Genomic DNA, 21,047 nt, shown 5'->3' on the forward strand with positions numbered 1-21,047 from the left:
TGGGGTTGTCTTCCCTTTTTTGCTGGCGCGGGAAGGGGAGTGGAGGAGGGTTATGAGGGCAGAGTGGAAGGGGTAGTTGGTGGTTAGTGGAATTTTTGATTGTTTGGCCGATTGATGAGGGGATAAGGTAGTATAATAATATTAGTGAATTGTGTTATTACGTGCATATCGTTGTTGGATTGAATTTCGGCAGGGGGATTTGATTGCTTTTAGCAGAGAAAAGGGGTTGCGGGAGCTATTCGTAGCTTGAAGGCTTTGATGTGATTAAATAACGGTTTAAAAATTTAAATATAGCATCAATTATTGAGTCAGGGCCATGGATGTACAGACACTTTATATAGCATATATCAGATAGGGAAGAGTTGTTCCAAAATTGCTAGTTTACTGATGGTAAAAGTTGAGTTTGGAGTTGACATCAGTGTTCCAGGAACAGCAGAGGCTTAAGTATAAGGGAACATACATGTGATGTTTGGGTTCCGAGCGCAACGAGTTCATAAATATTTCACTTTACATCCGCCTCAATAAAGGTTTGATTGCTGTTACCAACTAGCAGCTGAGAAGCAAGCAATGATCGAAATTACGCTGTTGTTAAAACCCTGTACTAACTAGTTATACAATAGATAGATAGTTATATGCGGGGAGATTATTCCACATTCCGCCGCGCTTCTAACCCGCAAACTACGCCTGTATGCTCCAAGTTGTGTAAATCTAGTAAAACAAGGGATAAGGCGTTTCGAGGGAAACAAATATGTAAGAAAACATCATGGTTAACGAATAAAAAAAAAGGGCAAAGTAGCTCTTTTACATAGAAATAATAAAATGGCAACTTGGCATAAATCATAGGTCCTCCTGACAATGTCGCTCCTAGGGGTATAGGGGAAAGGGGTAAAATGAGACAATCCAGATAAGTCCGACCAAAGCGCAAGGAAAAACAAACGAAAAGACAACGAAATAGAAGAGATATGCGGAGACACGCCGTCAAAACGAAATTCTCCTCATCCCATCCCACTCCTAATATGAATCCGCCAGCAAGTCATCAAACAAGAAATGGAAAATCGAAAAGAAAGAAAAAAAAAAATACTTAAATTTATTAATAATTCGGATTCTCATCCTGCCTTAACAAATCAACCTCCCGATAAAGATCCTCCGTATCCTCAAACACTCTCCACACGCTCTCCGGCACGCCCTCAAACGCCTTAACAAAGCGCTTATCCTTATTCTTATCCTCCATATTCACCACATCCGTCACTTTCCGTATAAATATAGCCCGAACCCAGTGCTTATGCCGGCGATATATCTCTCCATACGCCTCCGGGTCACTCTGTGTCGAGTCCCCAATGCAAACGACCTTGCGTTTCGGGAACCAGCGGTACAGCTTCTCCATGCGCTCGACTTTATAAGTCTCCGTCCCCTGAGTGAATGACTTGAGCAGCCCACTCATATCCATCCATGAACTGTTACGCAGGATGAGGGTGCCTGGTGGGTACACTTGGCGGAGGAATGTGCGGAGGAATGGGTACAGATTGTATGGCGAGGCGGAGAGGTAGAACCATGTTGGCGTGAGGGATTTGTCGATGTGCGAATACAGAGTGGGCATGCCGGCGATGGGCTGTGGGATTTCGGCGAATGTTGTGCGCAGGATGCCCACTGCGTTGCAGGTCTGGGTGTATTTGATCGTGTCGTCGACGTCTGAAATTATCAGCCAGCCCGTCGGAGAAGCGAATTCGGTTTCCATGGATACATTATGGCTCCAGTGTCGGAGGGATGGGTGGATTATTGTGCCGTTGGGGACATCTGTCCCGCCTATCCGGACTACCTGCGAAATGATACCGTTTTTGTCGGATGGGTTTAGCTTGCGTTTGATGACTGTATGGCGCGTAATGGGTATATCCAGACTTATGGAGCGGCCTGGAGCGATTGAATCGACAAAAGGTTGCACCCGCTCAGCCATGCGGTCTCTGGTTTCCCGGTTGTTCAGACCAATATCCCCATCCAGTCCGATGGCGTCTGCGATGGTTGCGACGAACTTGCCAACTTCTTCACGGCCCCGCTTAATAAAGATGCATGCAACTATCTCGACTTGCCATGTTTGATTGTCGTGGAATCTGCCCCCAGGTGCGCGGTAGGCGGTGTTATCGAGGAGCCATACTCTGTGTTGCTGAGGGTTTGCGGGCTGGATGAGAGGATTTCCTTTACCCAGGAACGATGCTATAATTCCTAAGAGCGGGGTCAAACGTAAAGAAGGGACATGGGCGAGGTCGGTCTCTACACGATCGAAGTCACCTTGGGATCTCGTTTGTTGCTCTTCAGGTGTCTCATGCTTTCGACGCTGTGGGGCGCCGAACATAATTATCAGTTGAGAGGAAGAGAAGAGGGGCGTCGATAGGTTTGTAACTCAGAACTAGTTAATGCTAAGGGGAGCAAGTCAGGCTTGTAAATGCAGTAACTTCTGGACTAAGTAAAGAGCGCAGCATTAAAATCGGAGCGATATGCGAGTTCGCCAGGAGCATCTAGCACTCCTTATTGTATTGCAGATTTATGAGCATCAACAAGTGAAGAGATGAACAGTGAAGATGAGACAGTAGCAGATAAATTAATCAGACGAGAAGCAAAGAACATGAGGACATGCTTTTGTAAAGGACATAGCATGTACACGGCAACACCCAGGCAGCTGAGATGCGCTTCCCTTTCATGGCACTGCTCTTCGCTGAGCCATCATCAATGAACAAATGAACAAATGAACGAGGGATCAGGATGCACAATCATCGCAGAGGGGGGATGTAGCCGCGGATGATCTAAGTTCCCAACTAAGGTTGGGGGGGCCCTCTTTGCTGAAATTAGCCAACAAAACAGAGCCCAGCGATCGGCATCATCCTCTTGGGGGTTGCGGACTGTTAATCTCATCAGCTCATTCCAACGAGGTCATTTTCAGACTGTCTGATAGTGAGGCACATCATAAGGCTTGTCTTCCTGTACGACACAGACACGAGGCTGGATGACAGGAACCGTAAGCGTCGTACTCCATGAAAACGAGAAGGATGGTGGTTAATTCTCATCCTTGGCGACTTATTATTAGACGCGAGACTAAGAAAAGACCGTGTGTCATTACTGTCAGCATCATCCTCCTTACCATTGTTCGTTGTTGTCGTCGCCTGTCTCCCTGTGGTCACTTGGACCAGGTCAGGAGATGTTAAGGCGTTTGGTGTCCTGGATTGCCATCCCAAGGGTTGTGATTATTTCATGTTTCATGACGAAGATCCCGGGGATCTTCATACATCCATGATGTACTCTGTGTGCATTGCTCACCCCCCCGTCTCCAGGGTAAGGATGGGGTGATTGTATACCGTCACTATTTCAATGATAACAATACCGCTCCCGCGTGTGATCTGATAGTTACTAATAGATGGCTACTCTTTTACAGTGTAGCAATACGGCAAAACAATGAGTCGGACCCTATCTTTGTCCCTCCTTCGGTTCGTCCAACAAGACTCAGCAAACATTCAGCTGTCCGTTCATTAGTTAAGATCCCCTGTGTGTGTGTGTGGCACTGACTGTACTGGAGAGACACTGGAGAGACACTGAGTGTTGGTGTCATCAACAAAACCTCCCGCAAAAGTCAAGCGTTCCACAGCTTTTGCCCTATGATGACATCACAAACGGGCGCCAGAAATAGGCACCGTTCCACCTGACGAGAGCTCAGCCCTACGTGACAACCATCAAACCATGCCTCGGAGGCAGAAAGGGCACCGAACCCTAACTCCAACAAAACCGCGAAAGACCCTTTTTAAGCTTACCCCCCGGCGTTCGAAATTTTTCGAAATACGCGGACTTTTCCTTTTGATTTTCCTTCACATACTGCGATGCTATGTATGGAAGAGATGGAATCTTCTTTTGTTTCCAAGTAATCGCAACAGTGATCAAGTCCAAGTTCTCTTCTGCAGAGCAACTTATCTGGGGCTCTGCGAAGCATGAATTTTAAAAATTGTGTTTATAATATGGAGATATTCACTGGCGCAGTCGGAATCACCAGTGCTATGATTTCGAGGATCGGCAATGTACGGTTTGGGATAGTTCTGTGTAAGCACTGGATTCGACACTTTGAATTTGCAAGCCTTGACGGGCTAGTTACGAAGTATCGGGTCCATTCAGTGAGTTGTATATCAACCTTCGTTGGATGCGTTTGCTCCCCCAAATTTGTGGGAACCCAGATCACCGCGCTGACTAACCGTTTTGGGGCAAGATCAAACCAAGGATTGCTGCAGGGTAATGACATCAGGTAAAAGAGCCAAAATAGCCAAACACTTTGGACGTTTGAACATGCGTCTCCCTTCTTATTGCGGGATGCAGTTTGCGGGCATTGCGCAATCGATCATTTGATGATTACGGTGGCCAAAATGTTCTCTAGCCTCAGGAGCCTGTGGACTCAGGTATTTCCCCCTCAACCCCTTTTCACAGATAAGAACCTGCCGAGTCTTCTGGGAAAGGTAAGCTATTCACGCCTTCTCACCTGACAATTCACCTCTCATAAAATTAAAATCACATTTCAATATATTCCCAGGTCTACATCGTAACAGGCTCAAACACCGGGATTGGCAAGGAAGTAGCCCAGGTTTTCTACTCCAAAGATGACAAGGTTTACGCAGCAGTGCGCTCAGAGGACAAGGTCAATCACACGATCGACGAGATCAAAAGAGCCAATCCCCATTCCAAGGGTCAATTGATCTTCCTACCTCTGAACCTCAGTGACCTAGCCACTATCAAAACGTCAGCCAAAATCTTCCTCTCCAAGGAAGACAAGCTGCACGTCCTCTTCAACAATGCTGGCGTCATGACACTGCCCACTGGCTCCAAGACAGTCCAAGGTTTCGAGCTCCAGCTAGGCGTCAACGCCATCGCCCCCTTTCTCTTTCCAAAACTACTAACCTCAACCCTCCTGTCTACGGCCAAGACTGAGCCCCGCAACACAGTTCGCGTGGTTTGGGTTTCATCAGTGACCATGGAGACTGGAGCTCCTAGATCGGTCGGCATACTCTTGGACAAACTGGACCAGCTGGCCAGCACTCACCTCTCCACAGTATGTCAATTATGCCATCAGCAAGGCTGGAAATTATTTGTATGCCGTTGAGTTTGCGAAACGGCACAAGGACGAGGGTGTTGTTAGTCTAGCACTTAATCCGGGAAACCTTGCTTCAGATCTGACACGGCATCGGGCGTTGTTGCTGAAGCTTCTTCTGCGGCCGTTTATATATCCACCTGTCTTCGGAGCTTATACTGAGTTGTTTGCTGGGTTGTCGCGGGAGGTCACCAATAAGGAGCCGGGGACTTGGAGTAAGTGTCTTCTGTTCGTACGGGCTTAAGCAGACTTGTGTATTTAACCATGGCGAAAATTCTGTTTTAGTCATACCGTGGGGAAGATTCGCTCCCGTTCGGAAAGATTTGGTCGAGGCAACGAAGACCGAGGAGGAGGGGGGCAATGGGACAGCGTTGAAGTTCTGGGAATGGACTGAGAAGCAGATCAAACCGTACCTTTAAATCGAGGTGTTTTAGGGAGGGCGTTTCCCATTGTGTCGTCGTTTTCCATTTTTTTGCGATTTTTCGCTCCCATATAAACAAAAATGGTGCTGCGCAATCTTCCACAATGATAGAACAATACAGACCTTTTTTCTAAGGCTGACACAGGAAGAGTGTGGAATTCAACAAGTAGACGCTGTGAGGGTTGAGATGATATGTATTGATAAACAACAAGGAGAAATTCTGATTTCAATTCAGGAGGTCATGTCCCCCTACATTTGCTTAGTAAGTGGAACTAGTTAACTCCCTGCTGTCTAGATATATTTCTCGGTGTCAAGGGAATAATCTTAGAGTTAAGATCAATGTTGCATCATTTCTATTGTAGGAACAAAACTTGAGAGTATACTTCTTCGCAGCTTCTTCAGCCATATATATTACCTCCGGCTGATGGCGTTTTCTCGTGTGATAATTGGGAGTCTACATGGCTTTGGTATTCTGCACCGCCTGGGATATCAGCCCAATCATGGATATGTGGCTGGCCCTACAAAACATGTCGATTTTTACATCTACACAACACCGTTCTACAACCCCTCTTCCACCGGAGATGAAGCAAACTGAAAAAATAAAGCAAAGGAAATGGACAGGTTAAAACTATCCTTGCAAAAGAAAAAATGGTAGCGACCGCCCCTCTGCTCCAACGCATCTTCCGCAAACTAAAACCTCGACAAGGCAAACGATGGCCACCAAGGCCAACAAAAGCAGCCCTAAAAGAATTCATGACAAGGACCCCAGCGACGGATATCAACATCTGCCCCCCAGGTAGTACAGATCCCTCCCTAGCAGTCCGCAACAGTATGTTCTTCAACAAGCTCCCACCGGAGCTACATCTGCAGATCTGCGTGCTTGCATTTGGAAATGGGGTCGTGCATGTTGAGGATGATGGCACGGACCGTTTATCTAGGACGGCTTATTTCTGTCCATATGCACTTGACTGGCGTTTGCCTCGGGAGAATGATTGCGGAGATGTTGTATGGTAGAGAGCTGGATAAGTTTTGGTAGGGTTCTTATTGGAGTTATTGTTGAGCTGTCGGTTGGCGTAAGTATATCCACGGAACCTGCTACAATGTACACGTATTCTTATTGTTAGACACATACCTGGAGTATATGATATGGTTATTCCGAATGGCCTTCGTGTGTCCATGTTTTTTTTTAAAATAATAATAATAATAATAATAATAATAATAATAATAATAATAATAATAATAATAATAATAATAATAATAATAATAATAATAAATGCATGCTTGCTCATCAGCTAGTAGGTACATCGAAGCAATTAACATGTTATATTCCGCCAACACCATCCGCCTGCGCTCCGTGGGCATGCTTCCACGACTACTGTGGCGTTCCGCCCCTATTCTTCCGCCCCTATTCTTCCGCCCCTTTCTATATTAGTATCCACTCTCTATTCACCCCTCCCTAATCCACTCAGAGGCCCCAATCTTTCCTATATTTCCTATCCTATGCAATCGCTCCTACCATATAGAGTGATTATAGTGTGTATATATATAGCAGGGCATTTGCCCATCTTATTAGAAGAGAATCAGACATGATTTATCCTACCTATTCGATTGCTTGTACGCATCAACTACCAAACCACCTCCCCCACGAATACTAGAAATGCATCACCTCCGTCGAGCTCACCCCCAAGGTCCCGTTGCTAGCAATACGAGAAGACTTACTATGTTCACTACCACGATCAATATTTCCACGCCTACGCAAGCGATATCTCTTGCTCAGCGACATAGATCCTTTACCAGGGTGCCCTTACGGTGTCTTCTTCGGAGATGACCGCAATGAGGCAACAGAAGCGGTCGAGCTTCTTCTCAAGTGAGCTGATCGTGTGGCGCGGAAATTGCTCTCGCCCCCCTTCTCGGTTGGAAATGTTCGAAATCGCTGTTAGGAATGCTACGTTCCAGAGTCTTGTCAGTGCGCAGAGAAAGCAACAGACGACGGTCGTGCAAAAGAGCCCGCGCCATCAGCATGCAGGGCGCTTCTGGAGGAGTTTGGGGAATGTTGATGTTGAAGTTGATGGAGCCATTGCGGTGGGTCAAATTGATACGAAGGAGCTTGGGTATTGGATTGGCTTATGAATGGGGAGACGCTGACCGACTTGCAATCATTGAGAATGAAGATAGATCACACGGAGGGGAAGCTGGATACTGGAACCATTAGGTCGATGCCCAGAGTCTTTCATTAGTCTAAGGCTCACTTTTATAAAACTTAGTTTACTATGAAAAAGTAATAAGTAAAATAAAGAAATCTGTGGAATTTGTACGTTAGTTAACTGGGTAACTAACTAATAGTTAGTAGAGGCGAGCGATGCGATGTTCGTGGTCGAATAGCTAATTCTGGTTGGCCAATGAAACGACATCTCGATAATTCTATCCCAACGTCAATGGAACCTCTCGAAGTCCCTGCAGAAGAACATGGGGAGTTTGGCATCAAACTAAATAATGACAATCCCCTTCCCTTGTCCAACATCGACACACACACACACACACACACACACACACACACACACACACACACACACACACACACACAACATAGCGTGGCCTGCTTTAATCTCGCCTAAACACCAATGGCTGTACTGAGACTAATTAACCAGAGCATGCGCTGCTCCTGCGGCAGACCATTGGATACTCGGCTTGCCCGTGAGAGCGGACGGACTCCAGGGCTGGGCAGGCATTTTCCGCTTGGAAACACCAATGTCAGGCCACAGCAACGGCCTTTATCGGGTTGAGGCCGTAAAGGACAAGATGCCACGTACAAACGGGGTGCACTCCCTAGGAAGGGGCGCAACTGGTCTTTTTCAGGACTTGTCAAGGGGGTGAACACCCCATTCCACATCCACCCATAGCCCCCGATCTACCCCTATATGCACAGTACAAATGCGTACATGTCTACAACGCCCCTAGTATATATCATATAAAATATCTCAATTCCCCTCCTTTGCGATCATGTCCTATACATATCTCTCACTCTCTCTTTTCCCTCTTCTTCAGTTATTCTTAACCCAGGATGGTGCTCCCGCAACCTGTGACAGCCGCTACAGTTGCTCTCACCCTTCTCTTGCTCCCGGGGGTTATTCCAGCACTGACTGCTCCCCCATCCGCCAACCTCCCCATATCTGGCTTAACTGCTGAAGTTCACAGCGACAACTCAGTCATCTACTATGGCAAGGGTGCGAAAGAACCAATTCTCATAGGAAATGATGCCAGTGCCGTAACTGGCGGCTGGAAGGCCTGGAATCTTGCCAACAATGGCACCCGTGGATTTCTGCCGGAGCAGGCCGTTCATGTTCACGGACGAACAAAAGTGGTCGGGGTGCTCTATGATGTTGGCGACAGGGATATTGTCATTTCAATTGCGGCCACGGACTCCGTCATTCGTGTCTTTGATGCGCATCAGGCGACGGAGCTCCCTTCGAACCGAAAGGTGATGTTGGGGGATTGGTCTGCTCTGTGTCCGTGGCGGAGTCCTAAAAGTGGGACTCGGTTCTTTTATTTGTTTGGGAAGAAGCAGGCGGTTCAGTTTATTGTGAGGGAGAAGAATAATGCTATTGACGTTCTTGAGGTCAGTTGTTATGTAGACTTTGAAGACGGGCTCGTCTTCTAGAGGTTTGGTTCTCTCCTTCATTGGACGTTTTTCTTTCACGAAATAGCATCATATATATACGTACGTTCCGGCTAACAGCGTTCCAGGTCCAAACGTTTGGTATTCCCGTAGAACCAAATTCCTGTGCCATTTCACCAGACGACTCAACAGTCTACTTCGCGGCTGATGATGACAAGTCTATCTACAGCTTCAAAGCCGAGGACTCGACATCCGCCCCTAAGGTCGACATGGTAGGAAAAGTAGAGGATGACATCAACGGGTTGGCCGTCTACGTAGCCGTTTCTTCTATTCACTTTCTGATCGTCAGTGCTAATACCATCGGGGTATACTCACCAAGGCTGGAGCTCCAAGGTTCACTGAAACTCACGGGATTCGAAGAGCTTGAGGCTAAAGGGTTGTCAATTTATCAGAGCAAACATGCAAACTACCCCGCTGGCCTAGTTGGCTTTGCTCTGAAGTCCAGTGCTGGGCAATCATTTGGTGTCAGCTCCTTGGAATCAGCATTTGCCGCGTTGGTCCTCGAACCCAACACGAAATATGACCCGCGAGCACCTGGATTCCCGCATAAAGAAAATAAGAAGAACGGTTTCGGCAATACAGATGGCTCACTCTCTTGTTTCGCTGGATTTACAGGCAAAGATTGCTCACAGTTTACGTGCAAGAATACCTGCTCGGGTCGTGGTCAATGCGTCGGCCCCAACGTGTGCAAGTGCAAAGATTCCTGGAGTGGGCCAGACTGTTCGTTTCTTCTTGTGAATCCCAAGAGTGAAACAGAAGCTAACGGCGGTGACGGAGATGACCCTGCGATTTGGATATCCAAAAGTTCCCCTGACAAGTCGAGAGTCATAACTACCATCAAATCCACTGAAGGGGCTGGACTGAGCGTATTTGACCTCAATGGGAAACACCTTCAACATATGAAGGCAGGAAACCCCAATAATGTAGACATCATATACAGATTTAAGGCTGGCAACAGAGAGATCGATCTCGCATACGCAGCTTGCAGGAAGGACAACACATTGTGGTATGTATCGCACATCAGATACAAAATGATATAACATATTCCCAACATCTTTGAACCAATTTCCAGATATACATGTCCCCTCATTAACCCCTTCTCCCAGCCTCTTCGAAATTACCCCGGATGGCCGCCTAGCCGAAATCCCCGGCGGCAAACAACCAACGGAGCCGGACTACGGCGTCTACGGTTCCTGTGCCTACCGTTCCCGCACAACTGGTAAACAATATCTCTTCGTCAACTCCAAAAAAGCCAAATACCTGCAATATGAACTTACCACCTCACCCAATGGTACCCTATCCACAACCCTCGTGCGCTCTTTTAGGGGTGGCTCCGGCACCCAAGTCGAAGGCTGCGTTGCAGACGACGACAACGGCCACATCTTCATCGGCGAAGAAGCCGCAGGCGTCTGGCGCTATGATGCCGAGCCTGACGGGTCCAATGTCGGCACGGTAGTCGCGCGAGTAGGAGATGGCACACTCTTCGCGGACGTCGAGGGCCTGGCAATCGTTCCCGGCAAGAACCCATCACAAGGTTTCCTAATCGTCTCCTGTCAGGGGGTTAGCGCATTATCCGTCTTCCGCCGTGCGGCGCCGCACGAGCACGTCTTGACGTTCACGGTTGGACCATCTGGCGACCGGTTGGTTGACGGCGTGACCAATTCGGATGGGGTTGCGGTTGTTGGAACGCGGCTGTCGGATGAGTTCCCGCATGGATTGCTTGTTGTGCATGATGATGCGAATGAGTTGCCGGCGTCGTTGGGCGGTGGGACGGGGGTGTTGGCGAGTTTCAAGTTGGTTAGTTTGAAGGATGTGTTGGGGAATAAGGCGTTGGAGGATTGTGGGCTTTGGGGGCTTTTGGATGAGGTGGATGAGAGGTGGGGGTTGGATAGGGCGCCGCGGAGGGGGTGTAGGAGGGGGTAAGCGGGTTGTAATATTTGTGGCGCGGGGACGGGATTGGTGGTAGCTGCGCGTGGTTACTGTGTGTAGGGAGGGTGCTGGTATGGATATTTTTATACGAACGTATTCTTTCTCATTGTATGAGTTGTGACAGAATGGAAAAAGCTTGTCGATTGCAAAGTTTGCTAACCACGAGAACGACTATATGGTGGAATATAGGTCACGTAACGGAAGGTTCCGACAAGTTGCTGATGGAGGGGGTAGTGTCCTATACTGATGAGGGTGGCTGGGTGATTGACATCTCCAGTGAACAGGATAGATGACGTATTGTAGGGGAATATTATTTTCCTGCTCTTATCGAGCAGCCAAGCAATTAAAGGGATGTACTGGCGAGGTGGCTTAACAGGCGTTTTCAACAACAACAACAACAACAATAAAAAAAGAAGTAAAAAAAAGGTGAGGATGCAAGGGGAAAAGAAGAGATGGGAGAGAAAGGAAATTCTCCTTGGCCTATCTGGCGCCCACGGAAATCAAGCGTAAAACAGAGTCAAATCAACTACATGAAAAAAAAAAAAAATGAAAAAAAATGAAAAATGGCCAATGTATGTTTCCTGTCATGGTGTATCCATACATCCATGCTGCCCCTTTAGACAAAATATAAGGTAGAGGGCAACTAAAAGTCAATGCTTTTAAGGCAATGTAAATCAAGACTTGGAAAGTTGGACAGAATGTCAACCTGGCCCATAAAGAAATGACGGCAACGCTTTCGATCGGTCCCAGCACCAAGCTGCTTTCATAATTAGAGAAAGAAACGGTTATCCCCTCACCTAATTGGCATGAGCAAAGAAAATTAGAGAAAAGAGTATATACTTTCTTCAGAAAATATGTGAAACAGAAGTGTTCTTATGCCAGATTCTAGGGCAGGTTGCATCATTCTCAGTTGTCCACGGTGTAAAACTCTCGATTCGCCCCCCACGCACCAAACAATTGAGAATTACACACACACAAGCAGCAGCACTATGTTGATGTGTGGTTAGGAAGCAGTATGGTAACATTCAGTTACTCCACAGCTCCATGCAGCAACATTTGATTCCTAATCCGGGGACACAGCACCCAACCCGGTAATTGAGGCAACATAGATGGTGGAGCCTAAGAAACTCTCTTCAGCAGCACACCGTCACTAGTGGAAAGAATAACCTGCAGAGCCTGCATACATAGAGAGCCTAAACTTTAAACATCCAAAGAGTGCCAATTATGGACAAGCCTCAAACGTCGAGAGAAGTTGGTGAGATCCGAATGAGCCCGAGGCTGAGATGAAAGATTAGAGGTTCGATGGAGCCGTTACGCTAGTCCATATTTGGCTTAGCGTTCCAAATATAAACCATATATGGTCTAGCATACTTTTTTGTTGATTTTGCTTGGCGAATTTACGTTGAAGTATCCGTAGTCTGTCTGAAACTAAACCTCTACGGAAAATCCCATTACAACAACATGTTTTAAAAATCCCAACTGCTGAGAAAAAGATATTGTTTCCTTCCGTCTGTCCCAAGAAACTCCCCGGGGCCTTCAATCCTAATTTACTCTCACGGGAAGCTGGGCCTTTTCACGGCTAAAGAATCTGTTTTGGTTTGGATTAACATCCACGAAGAAACGCGAGTGTGGAGAGTAATGATGACCTGCGATATCAAATGAATGGCGAAGAAGGGATTCGATAGGGCCAGTGGCCAAGTATACACGGACAGTGTCATCCCATCTTTCATTTATCCATCAGACGCCGCAGGGCCATCTTGGAGCCATGAATCGCCCTTCCTGCCTCCAGGGTGGGAAGAAGGCAGCCCGTGCGGTGCCAATACATTAAAACATATGGCCATGCGGAAAACCCTCCTGGACCAGCGTCCACTCACCGCAGGGCATTTTGCGGACTGCCCCTGGGAACTAGCCAAGTACTTGTGGGATTGCTTAGGCCGCTGGTAAGTAATTGTTATTAAGGTGTCTTTTTACGATCTGTTTGTCTCATATATTTCAGGAGTTTCTCTTTTTAACGCCAATGCCTAGCAGAAGACGGACCATGCATATGTGGAAAATATTCACAACAGCGTACCCCAACGAGTTTTCCAAAATGGAACCGCATTATTCTCTGAAAACTTCGACTAAGAAAATGCCTCTTCTCGCTTACTTCCAGCTAATTAACTCTCCATCGCTGAGTTGGGGTACCGTTTTGAGCATCTCAACGGATTATGCTGATCTCCATGATCTTGTTGAGATATCAAAGATTATCAACTTGGTAGCATTGGATATCACTGCTCCATTGTTTGTGAAACCCTCCGCTGATGAGGGCAATGACATGCCAATAGCCATGCTAACTGATCGCCTTATGAGGAGCTGGAGCGAGCTGGCGTTGAGAAATGAAGCCTTCCAAAACCTACGGGTATTGATGCTTCGCTTACAGCCCGACATCACTGTACGGGTTTTCTCATACCTAGACCGGTTTCCTTCACTTGAGGTTCTCATTGCAGTGGGTTGCCCACAGTTCGCAGACGAAAGCGCCAAAGGTGTCGGTGAGAGGCATGGCTGGCTCACTCGTAGAGTCAATGCCACCAACAAAACAGTAGATAAATGTTTCAGAAGCTACATTACATCTGCAAATGGAGTGGATGACTCGAAGATGTTTGAGATAGGTTCACTCCCGGTGCTGGAGTTTTCCCTGGGAGCCCCAGATGTGAGAGAGTACAAGAAGACACACAAGTCAGTGTGGTTTCATCGGCAGATACGAAACTCCAGTGCTGCGTTATCAAGCGGCAAACGAACCACCGCGCCAGGGGATGACAATACAGCGACCAATGCTAAGAGACAGCGCAGCAAACCTGTGCCAAAAACCCAGCGAAACATTGACATGGCTGGTTTACTTGCAGAATTCCAAAGGTATTTTTTTTTTTTTGAAGTTTCCCTCTGTGACACTCCTGGTCCGATTGCCATGTGCCTGTAGGCTTACTCATGACAGGTGATACAGGAAGTACTATTGCCCCACCATGGATTGGTAGCTCGCAGCCGAATGGCATTATTGTTTTGTGTGGGGGGTGCACTTCATTTTGCAAAACCTCCTCTTCAATCATTGCAGTTCACCTAGCTTGGCTCTCCTACACACAATTATCTTGGTCAGTTGCGGAGCAGTTATTAGTTGAATAAATCAAACACCAGTTTCACGCGTGATTTTTTGGAAACAAAGTTCCTATCAGCACTAATGATGTGGAGGCTGGCATTTGTGCATGAAAATATGGAGTTGGGAATAGGAAAAGGTTCCAGCAATGATACAGTTTGAAGGCAACCATTATCTTTTTTTTGTGGTGTAGCTGTAGGAACTGCCAGTGTTGCTTGTTTTAGAACCAATTGTGGGGTTACGTTCTTCTAGACCTATCATCCCCTGTTTAAATCTGGTATATTTAACTCTACTGTACTCCGTACACTTATCCAAATTTCTAGAAACAAGTAGAAACAACACACAAATTAGAATCCATTGACATTATTGAAAGTTGGAAGTAAATACGCTAGTCTGTAACGGGTAAGCATTTTGAACCCTATGGCTGCTGGCTAAACCTTGGTAATAGAGTTTATGTAAGTCGACCTCAACGGACGAACAACCTTGCCAAGCATATGCATGGTGTGTCCCTCATTCCATTATCCCCCGCCCCTCTCTTCTCTCTCCAATGTTGCTGGATTACGCCAGCTAACTTCTATTCTCTATTTCTCTAGGATTAGATGCTGATTGTGTGAACGTTTCTGCTCTTCTAGAAAAACTTTCCTTGACTGTTTTTGTCGGATATCTCATATAAAAAGTCTTCTTTCTATCAGAATAGCACCTCTGCAGATATTAGCTACCAAACATGGCGGACCGTTGCAGCCCCTCACCTTCTGATCCTTCCAGACACTCCCCTGGTCCTGCTTCTCTCTCCAGCACAGAGTCACGCTCTCCTCCGGCTCGCAACCTCTCATTCCGGTTAGGATCAGCTCCCTCGACTCAACCCCGCCAGAGCTTCAGTGATTCTCTACGTGCTGTTCCAGGATCCCCCCGATCACGTCGACAGCCATCTCTGACGCAATCAGCCGTTCAGAGCCTCATAGACAATCCCCCGTCCGGAAATGCGGCAGATCCAGCGTTCTCGGGCCGTGATTGGACACAGATCTCGATTGGAGAGCTAGTTAGCCCCTCGGAACTTCAGTTTGTAGAGATGGATACAGGTATTGAAGAAGCTACTAATGTATGGCTGAATTCCTGTCAATGAACTGAAAGAAAAAAGAAAAAGAAAATTGTGATGATTTCGGTGAACGGCACTAATATTGAAAATTTGGGTTTTTTACCTTCTGTAAATTTAGCTTCTGATTGACTCTGGCGCTGCTGTTCTCTTGATTCGAGAAAAGGCTGAGGATCGAACTGCCATAAGTACATTTGATTATGCAGACCTCAATGCATATCTACTTCTTGTGGTGGGGTTGGTGCAGCCAGACGAGGAACATGTCGCGTCGCTGAGGGAACTAGAGAGGAAAGCTAGAGAAGACAAACAGATCCCTCTCAGGGAGGTGAAAAATCTGGGGCTGAACAAACCCATCACAACTCTCCCTCCCAGTGCCAATTTGATGAAAGCTGTTGAAACGTTTGGTGGTGGCGTCCATCGGATAATCATGGTGGAAGAGAATAGTAACGAGGTTGTTGGTATATTCAGTCAGTGGCGCCTAGTCAAATTCCTGTGGGAAAATGGACAGAGTTTTCCGGTAATTGATCAGCTTTATCCTCGGTATTTGTCTGATCTGAGGATAGGCTCGCAGCAAGTAATATCAATCAAGTATGTGTTGGTTATTCTCTCCTGCTCTATTTTCAGTTGTTTACGTTACCAGTTCCACTATGATGCATATCCGCTAACAACTCTCTGCAGCGGAGACAAACCACTCTCCAAGGCTTTGGAATTGATGAACAGCGAAGGGATCTCATCTATTGCAGTCGTTGATAATCAACAGAACGTCGTGGGCAACATATCTGTTGTTGATGTGAAGGTAACGTTCGATAAGCTTCTTCCTGAGTTTGGACTTCGGACTCGGGCTAACCCGGATCTAGCTATTAACAAAATCAACATCCCTCCCTCTCCTACGTGACACATGTATACATTTCATATCCGTCATTCTGTCTACCCGCGGTTTGCACGAGGGTAAAGACTCATTTCCAGTCTTCCATGTTCACCCACAATCCACCCTAGCACACACAGTTGCGAAACTTGTCGCGACTAAATCCCACCGGTATGTCCCTTACTTACCCTTAAAATATTCTCCGTATTCTGAAAAGCAGATTGCTAATAAAGTAATAGAATGTGGGTGACTGATCCCCAGTCCCCGTCATCCTCATCATCAACCCCCCCGACGCCATCTCACACATCCATTCACATTCCTTCCTTGAGCAACCAATCCAACATCACCGCGCAGCTCCAGGCACCCAACTTGTCCACATCTATCCCCCAGCCCAACATTACACCAGTATCACCAAGCAGTGATAATAACAATAACAATAATAATAATAATAATAATAATAATAATGCGAATGCCATCTCCCCTCCACCAACCTCTCACTTTGCTCAGCCTCATGCCTGTGGCTCCCAACACAGCCCATACCTGCCCTCGATATCAACGGCGATCCCAGCCTCCTCACTTTCCGGCGCCAGGATGTCAGGCCATCTCGTCGGCGTTGTGAGCCTAACTGATATCCTCAACCTGTATGCCCGTGCAAGCGGACTAAGCCCGGCGGACCCCAACGTATACCGCAGCCAAAGGAGGAGAAGCAGTAGCTCTAGTCTAGGTATGCGAAAAGCGGAGATATTAGGAGGGATATTCTAAGTAGGGTCGTCCGGGGATGTGCGGGCTCCTAGAAATTCAAATGAAGGGATCGTACTTAAATCTTGGTTCCCCCGGATCATGGGATTCTTCTCTTCAGCTTGTTTTCCAGCGTCTTTTTGACTTCACTCCTTTCTTTTTCCTTTCCCTTTGATGCTAGCAAGAGTTACGAAGACCGAAAAAGACCAACCCTGCCATTTTTGCATATTTTTTTGGCGGGGGGAAAGGAGTGCGATTGTGACAAGTTGTATTTGCGAATCCCTGAATAGCAATTTCCGTGTAAAAATTTTCCTCCTCTTGTCCTTTTTCTTCAACCCCAATCTTGATTTTCTTTTCACCAAAGATATCCATATATTTCTCATTCTATTTTACTGTATTCTGGTCCGCCTTCCCCCCCTCTATCTATCAACCTTTAGCGAATGAATAGGATATGATACATTTCATCCCTGTTTACCCAGTTTTCTATATATGTATCTTTGCCGCTTTGACCTAGAATAATTTAAGAGCAACCATATATACATCTACTCGATCACACTAACCCTCATATTGCGTTTACCTCTTTGCAATCGGTCTAAAGTTTCCCCCACCCGCGCCGCTGTCTTTGAAGCGCTGCCACGAAGGCCAACCCCATCATCATCATCATCATCATCATCATCACTTGATATCCAGCCAATTGAAGTGGTTGGCAGATTTCCAGACAGTCGCTAACCATAAGCAGAGGAATTAAAGCGGGAAGTTTTCAAAAATAAAAGGCTAGGTTTGGTTCTACATATGGACTACGGCTGCTGTGTATTAGGGTGCGCTTGTGGTAAACGGTGGGCCAGTCGGGCAGCGAGGATATGGTTTAGCAGCTAGTTAGTGATCTAACCTAGCTAGGAAAGGTCAGTATAAGCACGACTCTCAGCCAATCAGATTGAGCATTTGTCTACACCCTATAAAGACCTATGTAAAACGCAAAAGTTGGGTGCCTGCAACCTCTCCCTTGCTCCCATGCAACCTCATTCAGATAATCAGAGATTTATTCAGCTGATAGTTCTGTTCACTGTTCCCTTCAAGAATGAGGGTTCCCCTGCCTGCAATGCCCTGATTCTCATTATGAATCATGATAAAATCAATGACTTTGATCAAATTGAATATGGCAATGTCATATAGCATTAGGATCCCCTGCAGGGCCCAATGTCCACCCTGGTCTCTTATCTCCTTGCCCGCGGAAACTTTATACAGAAGTCAGTGTCAAATTTCAGCACTGTCAGATCTGATACAACCTTCATCTTCTCAAAAAAGCTGATGTCAAGTGTGAGATGAGGTACAAGATCTGTCTGAGGTGGATGAACAAGATGTTTGATGCTGTAAAGCTCAGCTCACTAAAGAAAACTCACTTCAAATGAAAGTTCAAGACAATGACAGCCGAGCCAGGGGGGTTGAGTGAGGCTCAGATTCATCAGCTAAGATGATAAGACAATGATGCTCTCTTCAACTGTTACCTGCCTCACATCTCTCTGAAGTGTGTATGAGAGAGGGCTGGGTTCTCATCTTCCATGAGTGCTGTAGCCGCTGAGGACTCTGGTGCAAAAGCTGTGATCATGAGTGAATGAGTGACTGAGCTGGGTTTGAGTCATATGACATCATGAACAAGTCATCATTGCTGCTGTCAGTGTCTGTATGTGTGGATCAGAATGACATGGCTGTGCAGGGGTTCCCCACAAGCTTTAAGTGGTAATCCTTCAGGATTCCATCCTGTTCTGAGACCAATTTTCTGACCACCCCCTCTGGAATGATCCGCTGTTTTGGGGGGGGAGAAGTACCAGGCCTTTGCAGACATCATACGCACCGCCTGCACGAACGACCAGGAGGAGCCCATGGAGGTTCAGGTGTTCTGGTGTGCGGCCTGCTCTTATGACTCTGCTGCCGACACAACATTAGCAGATTGTCACTGAGGCAAGAGCAATTGAAGCCAGGGCTGTTCCCCGTACAAATCTGATGATGGAGCAGAATGATACAGTTGCGAAGAATTTGTCCAGCACTTTCAATATAGTCACTGCTGCAATCAATGCTGGTGCTGCCGCTGCTGAAGCCGCCAGAGATGGTGCTCGTGTTGATCGTACAGATGCCGCCTCTGCTTTTTTGTCTGTTCTTGCCGCTGCCTCTGCTTCTGCTTCTGGTTTCGCACTTGTGAACGCACCCACACCTGCGCCCGCTCCTGCGCCCGCTCCTGCGCCTGTGCCTGCATCCACGTCCGCCTTTGCCCCTGCTTCTGCCCCTGCCCCCGCCACCAACCCTGCACTCACGCCCTGCACCTGTACCTTCTGCGTTTGCCCCCTCCTGGCCACTGGTCGTACGATTGCTAGTTCCTCTGCTTCTGCTGGTTTTGTTTCTGCTGTTTGTGATGTGGTGCCTGCATATGAAATTAATCGCAAGGCCACCACAGTGGTGGAGGTGTGGAGGGAATGGTCTGTGGGTTTGAATCATGGGCCTGTCATATGAGAGCTGAATGAGAGGTATCGCGCTGCCTGGCGTCGCTCTGCCGAGGAGCAGATGGCATACGGCCGCCGGAAGCCAATCATTGATGCTTTTCACATGAAGGAATCAGGCGAACAGTGGAACTCTCTGGGCGGCCCAGGAGCTTGATGAAGTTCGTACACAGCAGAGGCTCACTCTTCCTGCTCTCGTCATGGCCCTGAAGAAAAACCCAGACCTGGCCCTCTCTTGAGAGGGTGGAGGGAGATTGCTGTGCTTTCTCTGTCTTTCCAGCATGGCGTACCGAGCTATATGAGTTGTGTTTCTATAGAATGTTGTGTATGGAGTGCTATAGAGAGTATAGAGGCGAATGCTGAATGCTCTTACCCTTCTTCTTTGGAACTAGTCCGTACGCATGACTGCACGCAGCACAGAGTGATAAAATCCCTTCCTGCCCTTGCCTCTATTCCTCTCTTCCTCTTCTCCGCTCCGTCCCACAAACCAGTGTTTCTCAATGAGTAACGCCTTCGTACAGTGCTGAGACATCGTGGATAAGCTGTATGCATTGTGTACAGGTGCCAGAGAGCAGTCTTCTTGGTGGAGACGCTTTCTAACGCGCTCGTACACGAAGGAGGTGATGGTGGGGAGGGTGGAAGAAGAGCTGCTCACTGACTGCGTATGCCGCCCTACAGGACATCGTGTATCCAGTAAGCTCATCTGTTTCCCCCTCTTCTGCCTGCCTTGTAAAACTTTTCAACAACGGAGGCGTAGGAAGACTGACTGGGTGGCTGGTGGCTGTTGCAGAAGCCTTATAAGCAAAGCTCTGCATCCTGCTCTCGCTCTCTCTCACCCACACACAATAAAATGTACGTACAAACACACGCAGGCTAAGTACCCAGCCCCTCCACTGACAGAGCAACTGGCTAACGGCGTTGTACGGAAGCAGTTTACCAAGTCAAGAATACAAGTTCACTGCCTTCTTGCTGAACTGAGAGCTGACCTCCGTACGACAGGGCTTTGAGCGGAAACAATGTTGCTCTGCCGCAACATCAGACTATCTATGTTGCGAGCCAGCAGCTCGCTCCTCTTGCCTTCAGCTCTCAGAGTCAGGCCATCCTTGCCATTCCAGGGCGGGATGTACTGATCGTACGTGGGAGTACGACAGAAGCCCAGGTGCGGAGCCAGCGGGCCATCGTACATCAGCAGCATCCTCACCCAGTCCCGAGGAATGGTGGTGAGGCCTCAGGTCTGTGTCGCTTGTCGACGCAGGTCTGATGGTCCTCGCCCCCTTCCTAAGTGCATTCGGCTACCAGGGCAGTTTGGGGGGCATGTGGGAATTGCAATTGGCGCGGTCATTACGGAGCTAGATGCTCCGTACGAAATGGAAATGATGCGCAGGAGGATGACTCCAGCCTGGACAAGGATGAGGCTCACCGTGGCGGTCCTCCTCCACCCCATCCTCCGTCACGCAAGCGTCCCCCGCTGCCGCCGCCCTTCCCCCGGTCGTCCGGCGCTGAGGAGCTGTATGATCCCTCATACAGGGACTTGAGGACAATCCCATTGTCATTGTTTAGATACTGTGATCCCCCCCCTTCCCCTGCCCCCCC

General features: G+C 47.6%; 7 protein-coding genes across 7 annotated transcripts; 6 read left to right on the forward strand and 1 right to left on the reverse strand.

Moving 5' to 3' along the window:
- Positions 1-1,090: 1,090 nt before the first annotated feature.
- On the reverse strand, positions 1,091-2,347 carry PADG_08220 (uncharacterized protein; the record flags this gene model as incomplete). Its single annotated transcript, XM_010765450.1, has 1 exon — positions 1,091-2,347. The coding sequence occupies one exon, from the start codon at positions 2,345-2,347 to the stop codon at positions 1,091-1,093; it is 1,257 nt and encodes a 418-aa protein (XP_010763752.1).
- A 2,047-nt stretch (positions 2,348-4,394) lies between these two features.
- PADG_08221 (uncharacterized protein) lies at positions 4,395-5,532 on the forward strand (the record flags this gene model as incomplete). The annotated part of the gene is made up of 4 exons (XM_010765405.1): positions 4,395-4,484; positions 4,559-5,074; positions 5,100-5,328; positions 5,399-5,532. The coding sequence occupies 4 exons, from the start codon at positions 4,395-4,397 to the stop codon at positions 5,530-5,532; spliced, it is 969 nt and encodes a 322-aa protein (XP_010763707.1).
- Positions 5,533-6,182: 650 nt separating this feature from the next.
- On the forward strand, positions 6,183-8,408 carry PADG_08222 (uncharacterized protein; the record flags this gene model as incomplete). Its single annotated transcript, XM_010765406.1, has 4 exons — positions 6,183-6,539; positions 7,332-7,645; positions 7,885-8,046; positions 8,183-8,408. 4 exons carry the CDS (start codon positions 6,183-6,185, stop codon positions 8,406-8,408), a joined length of 1,059 nt encoding a protein of 352 aa, XP_010763708.1.
- Positions 8,409-8,595: 187 nt separating this feature from the next.
- On the forward strand, positions 8,596-11,133 carry PADG_08223 (uncharacterized protein; the record flags this gene model as incomplete). Its single annotated transcript, XM_010765451.1, has 3 exons — positions 8,596-9,150; positions 9,279-10,216; positions 10,317-11,133. 3 exons carry the CDS (start codon positions 8,596-8,598, stop codon positions 11,131-11,133), a joined length of 2,310 nt encoding a protein of 769 aa, XP_010763753.1.
- Positions 11,134-12,801: 1,668 nt separating this feature from the next.
- Positions 12,802-14,150, forward strand: PADG_08224 (uncharacterized protein; the record flags this gene model as incomplete). The annotated part of the gene is made up of 3 exons (XM_010765452.1): positions 12,802-13,079; positions 13,165-14,031; positions 14,120-14,150. 3 exons carry the CDS (start codon positions 12,802-12,804, stop codon positions 14,148-14,150), a joined length of 1,176 nt encoding a protein of 391 aa, XP_010763754.1.
- An 840-nt stretch (positions 14,151-14,990) lies between these two features.
- Positions 14,991-16,986, forward strand: PADG_08225 (uncharacterized protein; the record flags this gene model as incomplete). Its single annotated transcript, XM_010765407.1, has 5 exons — positions 14,991-15,365; positions 15,481-15,947; positions 16,038-16,155; positions 16,217-16,395; positions 16,464-16,986. The coding sequence occupies 5 exons, from the start codon at positions 14,991-14,993 to the stop codon at positions 16,984-16,986; spliced, it is 1,662 nt and encodes a 553-aa protein (XP_010763709.1).
- A 1,980-nt stretch (positions 16,987-18,966) lies between these two features.
- Positions 18,967-20,989, forward strand: PADG_12453 (uncharacterized protein; the record flags this gene model as incomplete). Its single annotated transcript, XM_010765467.1, has 3 exons — positions 18,967-19,433; positions 20,454-20,674; positions 20,754-20,989. 3 exons carry the CDS (start codon positions 18,967-18,969, stop codon positions 20,987-20,989), a joined length of 924 nt encoding a protein of 307 aa, XP_010763769.1.
- Between the last annotated feature and the right edge of the window lie 58 nt (positions 20,990-21,047).

The sequence above is a fragment of the Paracoccidioides brasiliensis genome (genome assembly GCF_000150735.1).
Source record: "Paracoccidioides brasiliensis Pb18 unplaced genomic scaffold supercont2.17, whole genome shotgun sequence".
NCBI lineage: Eukaryota > Fungi > Ascomycota > Eurotiomycetes > Onygenales > Ajellomycetaceae > Paracoccidioides > Paracoccidioides brasiliensis.